Below are 13,884 nucleotides of genomic sequence, written 5' to 3' on the forward strand. Positions count from 1 at the left end.
CCTCGGGCCGCCTGACTTGCAAGCGGGGTGTCCCCCTCCCCGGGGTGCGAGCGGGGCGGGGGGTGGGGGGGGGGCGGCGCTGCAGGTTAGAGCGGCCGTTCGGCACAGGAAGGAGGGGCGGAGGCCGGAGGTGCCTTCACGGCGCGCAGCAGCCGGGACAGATCTGATAAAGAGGAAGGAAGCCAGCGACGCGGCGGAGCCGAGCTGCCAGCTCCCCAAACTGACGCGGGTCTGCAGCTGCCGGGCGGTTTGCAGCCCGGGGAGCGACGGCAAGGGGGGCCTGCGCCCCCTGCTGGTCCTTCTAGATCAGCACCCAACGGGCGCCCCGAAAGCCAGCAAGGGCAAGGCTAAGGTTGCCTCCAGCACGAGGCAGTAAGCCTTCCCGGGAGAGGCAGGGCCTGTCGGGCCGGGGCCCTCGACCCTCTGCTCCTCGCCGGAGACCTGCCCCAGAGAACAGACAAGAATAGATTTGCTCCTGCTGGAGCTCTGCTGACCTGGCAACCCAATGACCTTGGCTGGCGGGACTCGCGGAGCCAAGTCTACGCTAGTAAAAGTAGGAACACTTGCACAGATTGCAGCTCACAATCCGCCTATTGCTACGTTCCTTGGGCTCTAATTCTGGCTCTGTGACTTAATAGTTGCGTGACCTTGAGCAACTCTCTTAACTTCCCTGTGCATCAATTTCTTCATCCACAAAATGGGAATCATAATCTCCATGTCATAGGATTGTTAGGGAGACTAAGTGAGTGTATGTAAAGTGGTTAGAATAGTTCCTGGCACATAATAGGCACATATGTTTGTTAATTTTTTTTACATTTCAGTGCAGGTTTTGGTCTTACTTTGCACTTGCTATCACTGGGATTCTCCTGCTGTCTTTCAGTCATGTCTATTTTAATTCTGCTGTGGTCAGAGCACATACTTTGGAGGATTTCTTTGAAATTCGTTGAGACTTGCTTTATAGGCCAGCATATGGTCTACTTTGCTGAAAGCAAAGTACTTGAAAAGCAAGTACTTGAAAAGAATGCGCGTTCTGCAGTGGTTGGATATAGGGTTCCAATGTCAGTCAAGTCAAGTTGGTTAACTGAGTTATTCAAATTCCTCATTGAGTGGGGTGGGAGGTTCTGTTCTTCTATCAGTTATGAGAGAGCTATGATGAAAATCTTTCATTGTGATGGTGCATTTGTCTATTTCTTCCTTTTAGCTTAGTTAACTTTTGCTGTATGTATTTAAGACTGTGTTGTTAGATGCATACAAGTTTAGGACTTTGTATCTTCCGAGTAAATAAGCCTTTCATTATAAAAGGATACCCTAAATGTCCTGTATTATAAAATGTCCTTCTTCGGCTCTAGTAATACTTTCTGCCTCAAAGCCTGCTTTGTATGATAAATGGTTATGTCTGCTTTCTTTTGATTAATGTGTCGACAGATTGACTGTTCCACCCTTTATTTTCAACCTTTCTGTATCCTTATAGTGGGTTTCTTGTATGTGTCAAATATTCGGTTTTGACTTTGTTTTTAATCATTCAACACTCTCTTTTTTTTTTAATGTTTATTTTTGAGAGAGAGAGAGCATTAGCAGGGGAGGGGCAGAGAGAGATGGAGACAGAGGAACACTTCCCACTTTCTGATTTTTAATGATTGTTTAGTGCACTTATATTTAATATAATTACTCATGGTATATGGTTTATAGCTAAACTTTTTCTATTTTTTCAATTTGTCCGATCCTTTATTCCTTTAATCCTCTTGTCCTTTTGTTGGGATTCATTGGCTTTTTAAAAAATTCCTTTCCCCTTGAACCTTAGATGTTTATTCTTATAATTATCGTAATAGCTACCCTAGGCATTACAAAACTTATCTATGGTTTTGTAGTTTTCTTAAATCAGTATTTAATGTAAGGATCCTACAAGTACTTAACTCCACTTACTTTCCTACTACACCTCCATCAATGTTATATATTTATAATATATAACCAGCTATATACTGCACGTTATCTATTTTACTTCATTACATTTTACTTCTGTAAGCCAGTTATATGTTCCATAAAATATACTTCTGCAGAATATAGATATGTAAATGTCTCCTTCCACAGAAGTAAAATATACGACAGTGCGTATCTGCAAGACGTCGTTGTTGTTTAAGTAGTCAATATTCTTTTACATTTGCCTACAGATTTTACCATTTCCATTGCTTATTCCTCCTTCTGGTTCTGTGCCTCAGTCTGGGGGTCATTTGCCTTTGGGCTGAAGTACTTCTTTCAGTGTCTTTGGTAGCATTGGTCTGCTATTGCCAAAGTCTCTCGGCTTTTGTCTCTGTGAAAATGACTTTTGACTTAGCTTTTGAGAATACTTTCACGAAAGTATGGAATTCTCCGTTGGTAGGGTTTCCTTTCCTTTCCTTTTCTTTTCAGCAGTTTGAAGATTCCCCTTTCTTATGGTTCCAACATCTCTGCTGAGAAGTCTCAGCTTAGGAGTCTCATGGTGACTCCTTCAAAGGTTATGGGTCATTTCTCTCTGGCTGTCTTCAGGCTTTTCTGCCTTTGGTTTTCAGCAGTTTGACTAGGATATTCTATGTTGTGGTCTCTTTGTTTTGATTCCTTATGGGGTTTGCTGAGGCTAATGAATCTGTGGATTGATGTCAACAAGTCTGGAGAGTTCTCAGCCATTATTTCACCCAATATTGCTTCTACCCCATTCCCTGTGACTTCAATTACACCTATCTTTAGATTATGTTCTCTCATGTTCTTTCCTTGTAGATTTGTTTTTGCATTCTTTTTACTGCCTTGCTTCAGTTTTTTTTTTCTGTTGACCTACCTTTGAGCACTAATCGTGTCTTCTGCTGTGTTTATCCTATTGTTTAAACCCATAAAATAAATTCTTAATTTCAGATTTGTGTTTTTTAGCTTAAAAAAAAAAAAACATGTTATTGAAGCATAATTTATAGGCTGTAGAATTCACCCATTTTAGGTGAACAAAACTAAATGGTTTATACAAAAATTCTTTTTTTCAGGGCGCCCGGGTGGCTCAGTCGGTTAAGTGTCCAACTCTCGATTTCAGCTCAGGTCATGATCTCCTTGTTTCATGGATGAGTTCAAGCCCATCATCGGGCTCTGCGCTGGCACCACAGGGCCTGCTTGGGATTCTCACTCTCCCTCTCTCTGCCCCTCCCTGCTCACTCTCTCTTTCCCTCTCACAATAAACAAACAAAACTGATTTTCATTTTTTTTTCCTTTTTCCCTTTTAAGAATACATTTTGGATGACATTTAATTTGTACTTTTTAAAATTTTTTTAACGTTTTATTTATTTTTGAGACAGGGAGAGACAGAGCATGAACAGGGGAGGGTCAGAGAGAGGGAAGCACAGAATCTGAAGCAGGCTCCAGGCTCTGAGCTGTCAGCACAGAGCCCGACGCGGGGCTCGAACTCACGGACCACGAGATCATGACCTGAGCCGAAGTCCGCGGCTTAACAGACTGAGCCACCCAGGCGCCCCTTAAATTGTTAACTTTAATTCAAACACAAAAGAAAGCCAAGTGACTAACTCTGGCAACTAAGCTGCCAAAACGCTGATTATCCAAAACTTCAGCATGGCAGAGCTGCCTCCACGCACTTTTAAAAAATTGAGATATAACTTACATCCCACAAAGTCCACCCTTTCAAAGTACACAATTCGGTGTGGTTTTTTTATATTTTAGTATTCACAAAGCTGAACAACCATCGCCATCATTTAGTTTTGGAACACTTTTATCACTCAAGAAAGGAACACCAGAACTACCAGCAGTCCCTCCCCATCGTCTCCTCCCCCAACTCCCGGCAACCCAGTAACTTGTCGGTCTCGGTAAGATTTCCCTCTTCTGGACATTTTGCATAAATACGTGGCCTTTTGTGATTGGGCTCTTTCACTGAGCATAATGTTTTCAAGCTTCATTCATGTTGTGCCTTGTATCTGTATTTTTTGATGGCTGCATAGTATTCCAGTACATGAACACATACATATATATAGATAGCTACAGGTTTGGGTTTGTTGTTTTTCAACCATTCATCTGATGATATCTGGGTTGTTTCCATTTGGGGGCTATTGTAACTGACACGAGCATCCATGTACAAGATGTGGAGACAGTTTTAATTTTCCTGGCTAGGAAACCTAGGAGTGAAATTGCTGGGTCGTATGGTTGCTCTATGTTTAACTCTTTGAAGAACCACCAGGCTGTTTTCCAATGCAGCTACACCATTTTATGTTCCCACCAGCAATGTATGAGAGTTGTAATTCCTCCACCTCATCGCCAACACTTAATAATTGTCTTCTTGATTATAGCCACACTAGGGGGTATTTTTTGTGGTTCTAATTTACACTTCCATAATGACTAATATTAAGCTTCTTTTATGTGTTTATTGGCCATCTTTGTATCTTCTTTAAAGAGATGTCTATTCAAATCCTTGCTCTTTTATTATTATAAGAATTCTTTATATATTGTGGCCATTAGACCCTTACCTATAATCCATATTTGGAATAGTTCCATCATCTTAAAGATCCCTTATGTTTGTTTGCAATTCCCATTCCCACCCCCCAGTGCCAGGCAACCATTACGTTCCTGGGTTTTGAGTAAACCCCTCCAGCTAATGAAATTTTGTCTCCTAAATACGGTGAGATTGTGGGAGATCTCATTCTGCCTTTTGGAAGCCCTGGGCCTAGCTTCTAGCATGCCCTGGACAGCTCTGGAGTTCAGCAAGTGTCCTGTGAGAAATCCAGTCATGTATTTGGGGTACCTCAGGTTTCCAGTGTGCCCTGTAAACAAGAGCCCTGTGATTTTCATTTCCCCAGAAGAACCCCTCTGCATGGGCCAAACCCAGTCCTCAGTCCCAGGCCCAGAATCAGCAAATGCCCCCAGGGAAGAAAATTACCAGACCATCAGTTCACCTCAGAAGGGCTTCCTCCTCTGAAATTCCAATTCATTTAGTTCTTCTTGCTTCCACAGTTTTCTGATGTTTAAAAATATTATTTTGGTGTTTTTACTAGTTGTAGTATGAATGTTGTGTTGTCGTGACCTTCTATAACCTACCCATCAATTACTGTAAGCTTTTAAGTCTTTATGTCTTATCAGGCAAGTCTGCTAGCCTACCTTCCCTTTTCCATATATTGGCTATTTGAGGGGCATTAATTCTTCCATATGAATTTTTTAAAATCCATTTATCTAGTTTACACACACACACGCACACACACACACACACACACACACACACACACACACACACACACTTGGGATTTGGGGGGAAAATATACTGAATTTATAAATTACTTGAGACTGAATTGAAACTCAAAGACTCTTAAGCTCCCTATCCATGAACATGGTATACCTATCCATTGAGCAGGTTTCTATTAGGTCCTTTGATAATATTTTGCACTTTTCTTCATAAAGAATTGCACATTTTGACCCTAAATAGCTTATAGTTTATCTTTTAAAACAGTTTTATTTTTTGGAATAGGTAATATATTTGCTACAAATTTCTCAAAGCTCAAAAAAGTATACACTGACAATCTCCTACCAATTTTCCTGTCACCCAGGTTTTTCCAGAATTGTCACTCAGTGTCACTAGTTTATTAATTTTAATATGGTTAATATTAGTATATAGTAATTATATTTCTTCATTATTGTATCTAGTAAGCTGGCTTAATTTTCTTATTTCTAACAGGTTATTATGGATTTCCTTTATGTGTATGTATCATCTGCAAAGAGTAGCCATTTGGTCACTTCTTTTCCATCCCCTGTTCTTTCTACTGATTTTACTGCACTGGCTAGAATGTTTCTAATAAAATAGCTGTAGAAAGTAGCTGGATAATAGCCATGATAAAAGGCAACCTATGTATGAAATTTGCTATAGGTTCTTAGATGGCTTCACCAGGTTAAACGTTTTTTTTTTTTTTTTTTTTTTTGCCGCTGGTCCTATTTTGCTAAGAATGAGAATTATGAAAGTTCTTATCAAATTATTTTATCCACCTACTGAGATGACTATATTTTTCCCCCTTTAATCTATTAAATGTGCCGAATCACCCACTCATGGAAAAAAGTAGTCTCAAGTAAAACACTTTTACCCCAGGTTACTATTTATTTTCATGAGGGGGGGAAAAAAGAACCTTTTATGATAGTGAAAATATACTTTATTTTTTTAATACAATAGCTGCCAGCAATATACTGGTTCTAGAGAGAAAAGAAAATACAAGCATTCTATAATAAGCTTTCATTTGCCTTTTCAAGTAATTCTAAAGAAAATATTCCAATTCTGTTCAACATTATGACTTGGGGAGTTGAAATTTTTTCCATGATAAAAATATAATTTTGACGGTTCCAATCTTGATCATTTGTAAAGGATGGAATTTAAAAAGCCCATACAGTGTATCAATAATGAATACTTCCCTCTCAGAATCAAATACTGATTATAACCAGTATAAGAAAATGGTTAATCAATAAACTTGATGAAATGTGTATCAAAATGTTCATGAAAAAATACATTGCTATTTCTTCCCATTTTTTTTACCTTGCAGATATTTTCTAAATGGAGATTTTAAATGTACAGAAATAAAAGCTATCTACGTAACTCTGGAGAGATTCAAAACTCAACAGAAGTTAAAATGCCTAAACTCTAGAGTTGATCAACTTAGTGTAAGAATGTCAGAAGTCTCTTAATTGCATACAGATTGCTCAAGAATTTAAACATAAATTGTGTAAGCTGAGTTACCAAGAAATCAAATCTTATATGATTTTCATCACAAAAGCCAACAATCCTAATAAAAGAAGGCTAGAGAATATCTGCATCTACATTAAAAAAAAAAAAAAAAAAAAAAAGGAAGTTATATCTGCTGAAATAAAGAGCTTTCCAACTGTTAAACACAAAAATGTCTCAGAATTCCTTGGAAAACAGTGAGAGTTTCCATTCAGAATCTAATGTTGTTGAAGGGGAAGGTAAGGGGTTTAAATGAAGGGGGAAATGATTCAGTAGTTGTAGAAATAAATATCAGATGATCCACATTATGTCAAATCATACACTAATTGCCATGAAAACTTTTATGTCCTAATATCTCCCAATATCTTAAGCTATGACCTTTCCACAAGTACAAAATGGGATTAAAAACAATGTTCTAGGATTATTCTCTTTACTAGCTTTTTGTCCATTTGCCAATCTCAATTTTATCTATCTTCCCTGATAAAGTAGTAAGGTCTTTCTACATCAAAATCAGAAGAGAGAAACCTGCCTTCCTTAGGTATCCAGAGGGATAGCCAAGTATAATCATGGGATAAATTTTTAAGAGACACTGAAGAGAATAAATATCGAAAGTGGAAATACTTCACAACTGAATTTCAGAATGTGTTTTCCATCGCTCTACTTTGAGGAATGTGCCGCTGTCCTCATTACCCTCTCCTCTGCACCGAGGCCACCATTCACTTGGAAGAACAGACCCCCTTCTCTTGAATCTTTTTCATACTTCAGGCTACGAGGCCCGGCTCAGTATCACCTGAATGCCAACTTACCACTTAGAAAGTAGGTGAGAAGTGGCAATGTGCGTCCCGGTGCAGATGTGACATTTTCACCCACTGAGGCTATAGAACCTCTCAATGATAACCTGAGTGCTCTTCTTGGAACCAGGTAAGTCGTCATCCGATATTTAATTATAAAAAGGTGGGTGCCCAAACTTTCGATCACCAATAAGGAGTTCTAAGAAAGGTAAGGCAAAGAAACTTCCCTGAGCTGAACGGAGACAATACGGAGCTCATCCTTCTACACCAAGCAATTACGGATAAAAATGCAGTACATTTATAGAAATCAGGCTGCTTCCATAACACCAGTGCTTACCGAATGTTACCACATCAAAGTGGGGGGAAACACCGCCACTTTAAAGCAATAATATACTTGAATTTCCAAAAACAGCCTCTGAGAAATAGCACTTCTTAAACAAGTTATGTATAAAAAATTACCAAAAGTGTATTCGAGTCACAGCCATGGTCTTTGGAGCAGTATTTATAAAGTACGTTTTTAAAAAATGGATAAATACATAGCAGACTTTTTGTTTTATTTTTGCCAAGTTCATCCTCCCCTGTCACAGCATGGACCATCCCTGGTTTAGGACTTCAATCTAAAAAATAAGCATGCAGAGTGCTATCCCTCAGTGCGGCTTTAGAAACATTTAATTGAAAGACGTACAATGACTGAGATTAGGCAAAACTCGGTAAATGCGTTCTCACCATCACAACTACAATTTAGTCCCAAAGGAGCGAACCATCCTCTAACCCAAAGTTTAACAGTAAACGGGAGTGGAATGGGAAAGCTCGTAACGAGTGTTTTATCTTGTTTTTAATATAGGGTGGAAAGTGCATTGTTTAGATGATCCACATTAATTAAATTATGTTTTAGAAACAAAATTCTACTTGCCATTTTGACAAACCCACCCGACATTCCTTCGGTTAATATCTGTGAGGGTTAATCTTTACAAATCGTTGTACTGCGACAGCAAAATCAACTAAAGATCAGTTTATGTAGTGTTGCTCAAAAGATCTACAGACAGCAAGGTCTATGCTTACCTAAAAAGGAGCTTTTTAAATAAAGGAGGAAAGCAATATGGTTCTAAATGAATGGCACTGGGCAAAATACATACAAAAAAAAAAAAACAAAAAAAACCCCAAAAAACCCAAAACAACAAAAAAAAAACCCACACAAAAAAAATCCACCACACATTTAGACAGAAGAGCAGGTGCCCACTGGTTTTTCTCATATGGACTTGAGGAAGACCTTGAGAATTATCATCTCTCTCTCTCTAAACTTTTAGCTTCTACATAGTGTCAGATGTTACAACTGGTTTGAGGGATAAATGCTTTCGGGCAAAAGTAAAAACCCACGTACAGAAGTGGAACGGCAAAGTGTGTAGTGACTTTCTGTGGAAGGCTCTCTTCACTGGTGGGAGCACACCCAGGACAGAGCATCCCGAAACTGACGGATACGGCGGTATTCTGATAGGGTGGCGATCCCTTCATGTACGAAACACTCTAAAATTCCAAACATACATAAATATTCCTTGTACCACGCATCGTGCACCAGCTGGGGGCTGACTGAGGAGGTCACGGTTACTATGTTCACACATCAACACTCAAAGTGCCGCCGTCTACTCAAAGTGAACAGACACAACAGTGAGGGTTCCGGAAGGATGGCAAACGACCTCTAAAGTGAAAAGAGCGTGATGGAGCGTCCCCAGATGGGGGGCAGGGGAAGGGGAAGGGGCAGGGGCAGGAAGGGGAGGCAGGGTGCAGAATTTTAACATAATACTGCTTAGGAGTGTGTACTTAAAGACAGCTACTATACCTGGTCTATCCTTGATCCTAATCCTGAATAACTGCATGTTCATGCAAAATAAGATTTCTACTTTATAGGAACAGGAGCAGTCTGTTAGGAAAAGCATGTTCTTAGGGGAAGACGTGAAGTCATCTCTCTCATAAGTGATAGTTTACTTGGTGAGTCTTTTGGCTACGTCGCTATATGCTATTTCAACCTCCTTGTCACTGGGACAGGTGTTGGTAAACTCATCCCTGCTATAAGCGTTAGTTAGGTATCTCCAGATGCCAGCCATCCCTTTTGGAATGTCAAAGTTGCGATATTTTTTGGCCACCACCTGAAAACACAAAGAGATCGAAAGTGAACATTTATTTTCCATGACTTGTACACCAGACATATCTCCAGTTTGGGGACAAACGAATTCCAACCATCTCTGAGAACTGCTTCTATTGGAGAAGTCACCTTCGTCCTAACTGGAGTTTTAAATAATGACAGGACTGCACACGACATCAGAACTTCAGTAGTGTCACAGTGACCGTAAACACCTGCTCTGGGGATCCAGGGAGGAGACAGCCAAGTGCCATTGCTCGATAGATACCTTAAAGCGCACATGCTGTTTGAGACGTCTGTTCTCCTTGGTCTTGACCTTTACTGCACAAGTAGTGCCTACTCCTATTCTAGGTAGCACAATGTCTTACACAAGAAACGCTCAGTAAATATTTTTTGCCTCGTACCAGATGATCACAGAACAGAATTTGACAATGTAAGTTTGTGTAGCAAATTCCAATTCCAAGTTACCTGCTACCTTTTTAAATTTTTATGCAGTCATAGGAAAAACTATTCTTCTTTCTCATATGCCTCAATTTTAAGACATAATTTCCCATTTAATTAACTCTAAAGGCATTTCAGCCGTTGCCTAAATAGCATTAATTTCTACTGTTCGGGGGTTCCTGGTCATATACAGAAGATCGAGGAAATTTCACACACAAAGAAAGCGCTATCTCAATAAACAGAGAAGGAGCCCCCTAATTGCAAAGTGACACCACATCCCATAGACCTACCTTGACAATGTGCAGTTTGGGAAGCAGGTTGCAGTCAGCTAATGTCATTTCATTGCCATCCAGAAATTTACGTGTAGAAAACTTAATGTCCTCCATACTGTTCTCATCAATTTCATCAGGGAGGGGAGAATTCAGATATTCATCCAGTTTCTGCAGGGTTTTCAAGAGACCCCTCTCCAATGCTGAAAGAAAGATGGGGATACTGTAAGAAGGAAAACCACCCGAGCCCCAAAATAGAAGCGTTCCTCTTCCAGCCCGTAACTACTTTATCAAATGCTTACGCCGACACGAAGCACTGTCGAACTAGACAGACAAGGTTCCTGCTCTCCTGGAGCTTATTTACATGGGGCCAGTATGAGACAAACAAATACATTTGTTCAGATAAATACAGAAACAAGCGGGACAGTTTCAGAAACCGGAACCCGTAAAACTTAATAACTAAGCGCCCCACTTACAAACACACTGTGGCCCAACACAGTTGAGGTTTAAACCAGAAAAGTGACCAACACAGTTGAGGTTTAAACCAGAAAAGTGAGTGAGAAAAGGCAAAACCTATTAATTCAAATCTAGGGAATAAAATCTTGCTACGACGGAGATTCTTGCCCTGAATTTTAACGCCTGCTTCCCCAGGAATATTTGGATTTATCACCAAGAAACGTGTTAAGAAACTCCAATACAGACAATCCAAGCAGAAAACCCGAAGTTTCTGCACTGTCATGTAACACACAAGAAGCCAAGAATAGCACATTTTATAATAACATGGAAAACACAGAGGTCAGATTAGTGAGTTCAATTTATAATACTGAATCAGGGGGCTCTTCAGCCAAGTAGATTAAGATGCTATGATTGTTATAATTCAGAAATTAAGTGAGACAGAGCCACCCCTGTATACCTGATCAAAGTTAAGGACCTTCAGCAGAGGGGGTGGGAATGTCATTGGAGAGGACTGTGGAATAACACAGACAGGTCTCCTATTATCCCTTCTTATCCTCTGCCTTCCCAATCTACCTTCACCCCCCCCCCCGCCCCCCACACCCTGAATGGACGAGCTCACACTGATGACTACAGTGCTTGGCCATAAAAGAAAGTTAAATACCCTGAGGTGACAATCAATACGGTTGTATAAGTTTGAATAAACTTGGTTCCATTAGAGAAAAAGACAAAGTTTTCATATGCTACATATTAGGTATTTCACCAGCCACATAAATATGTCCTAACCCAAAACGTCTTCTTCCACATTAGTCCCACCCACTCATCCCTTGGTCCCTTCCTAGCAGTCCAGATAAAAGATGGCAGTCTTAGCTGGATAAAAGGGGCTGTAGACAAAAAAGGAATAAATGGATTTTAGAGGTACTTAGGAGATAAAAACCAACAGAGCTTGGAAACAAAACTGTACATTGAGAAAGGACAGACGGGTGCCTGAGAGGCTCAGTCGGTTAAGCATCCAACTTCGGCTCAGGTCATGATTTCGCAGTCAGTGGGTTCGGGCCCCAGGTCAGGCTCTGTGCAGAGAGCTCGGAACCTGGAGCCTGCTTCGTGTTCTGTCAGCCAGATGCAGGGCTCAAACTCAGGGACCATGACATCATGCCCTGAGCTGAACTCACGGACCGTGACATCATGAGCTAAGCCGAAATCGGACGCTTAACCAACTGAGCCACCCAGGCGCCCAACACTTAAAAAAACTTTTAATAAATAAATAAACATTTTTTTAAAGTTACTTTATTTTATTTTTTAACGTTTTATTTATTTTTGAGACAGGGAGAGACAGAGCATGAACAGGGGAGGGTCAGAGAAAGGGAGACACAGAATCTGAAACAGGCTCCAGGCTCTGAGCTGTCAGCACAGAGCCCGACTTGGGGCTCAAACTCACGGACCGCGAGATCATGACCTGAGCCAAAGTTGGACGCTCAATTGACTGAGCCACCCAGGTGCCCCAAAGTTACTTTAAAGTCAGTATCTAACAACTGCATACCTTGTAGTTTTTAATATGTTTTTTTTTTTCCACTCTACCTGAAACGTTTTCTTTTTTAATATATAATTTATCACCAAGTTAGCTAACATACAGGGTATAGATACAGTATGCTCTTGGCTTCGGGAGTAGATTCCCAGGATTCATCACTTACACACACACTCAGTGTTCATCCCAACAAGTGCCTTCTTCAGTGCCCATCACCCATTTTTTTAATATGCTTTTTAAAAATATGTATTAGTTATGCTCAGTATTTTAATATGAACATTGTTAGATTTTTTAGAACTGTTAAATTTTTTAATTCAGGGCTGGTTTATATTAAACTAATAGTCTACTAAATCCTGAACTCCTTCCTTCTAATTCTTGTTATTCAATTAATACGTTATTCTTGTTTCCCCGACCACACTATTTTTTCTTTGAAGGTGAAGTCCGTGTCTTATGCTTCTGTATATCGTCTAAAATTTATGGCACTCTAGTCAAGCACAAATTAAATGCCTGTTCAACATCTGCCCCAGACTGAGAAAGGCTGACAACGAAGCATAAAAGTTTAGAGTTTCTTAAATGTCTGGAGAGGGTTCAAAAGGAAATCATGTGAAAATGTAGAATAGATACTTTTAAAGTCAGACAAGGGGAGATATTTGTATCTATTACATCTTTGTGGGAAGCTGAAAACAGAGGCAGGAACTGCGTATTGCTAGGAACATTAGAGCCATTTTAAAATGTAAAGAAGAAACGGTAAAAATTTTTTACTTACGTAAATACCAAATTGGAATGTATGTATGTCAAACGATAGGGGACAAGCTCCAGAACAAAGAACTACCTATTTTATTAATAAAAGGTCACTCCAGCCATAGCCGGAATCAAGTTAGTTTATTTCTTAGAGCAAACAGTTAAGCAGGAGGGCGCTAGAACCCAGTAAAATAAAGTTGAGGAGTTAGCAGAACTCAACTGCAACCATGGAAGTAACAAGGAATTAAGCCATTTAAAAATAGATCAAAAATACAAAGGCAATTAATATAACTTTTTGATTACATCCAAGTTATCACCATGCACACAGTCATCTGAAATGTCAAATTTATAAATTAACAAGAGAATGAAATGTGAGAAATAGGCAGGTTAGTGAGGAGTCCAGGGCTTGATGGAAAAGTTTTCACGGTTATACTTAAAAGGGCTGGGGACGGGCCAGCAGAATCTCAGGATGGTAAAAAAATAAATAAATAAATAAAAAACAAAGATTCAATATGCTTCCTATCAAAATCAATGAACACAGAATAAATACACATTAGATACAATGACTTGTTCTTTGATGGGTTTATAGTGAACAGAGTCACGGCCTCTATGGAGGAGAATACTGCCTGAATTCAAACACTGAAACAATGTCTCCAATGGCACTTGAGGGGAATGACAAGTCTGGGCAAGTCTATGATCTCCAAGCTACTCTAAATTCATCCTTTTCCTGAACTGGTTTTCAAATGTATCCAACAGAAAAATAAAATATCCTAAATCTACAATATTTGAAACATAATGCTTATCGTCCCAGA

At 39.8% G+C, this 13,884-nt stretch overlaps 1 protein-coding gene across 2 annotated transcripts in view; it reads right to left on the minus strand.

Moving 5' to 3' along the window:
- Nucleotides 1-6,129: 6,129 nt before the first annotated feature.
- The window catches only part of CLIC4 (chloride intracellular channel 4), a 66,710-nt gene continuing 58,955 nt past the window's right edge, over nucleotides 6,130-13,884 (minus strand). For both annotated transcript variants that reach the window (XM_060623623.3, XM_078452192.2), the window contains exons 5-6: nucleotides 10,375-10,556; nucleotides 6,130-9,650 (exon numbers count right to left, since the gene is read on the minus strand). In XM_060623623.3, the coding sequence (XP_060479606.1) occupies nucleotides 9,486-9,650; nucleotides 10,375-10,556 (347 nt within the window). In that variant the 3' untranslated portion in view covers nucleotides 6,130-9,485. The remainder of the gene's footprint in view (nucleotides 9,651-10,374; nucleotides 10,557-13,884) is intronic.

Source organism: Panthera onca, chromosome C1 (genome assembly GCF_046562875.1).
Source record: "Panthera onca isolate mPanOnc1 chromosome C1, mPanOnc1 haplotype 2, whole genome shotgun sequence".
NCBI lineage: Eukaryota > Metazoa > Chordata > Mammalia > Carnivora > Felidae > Panthera > Panthera onca.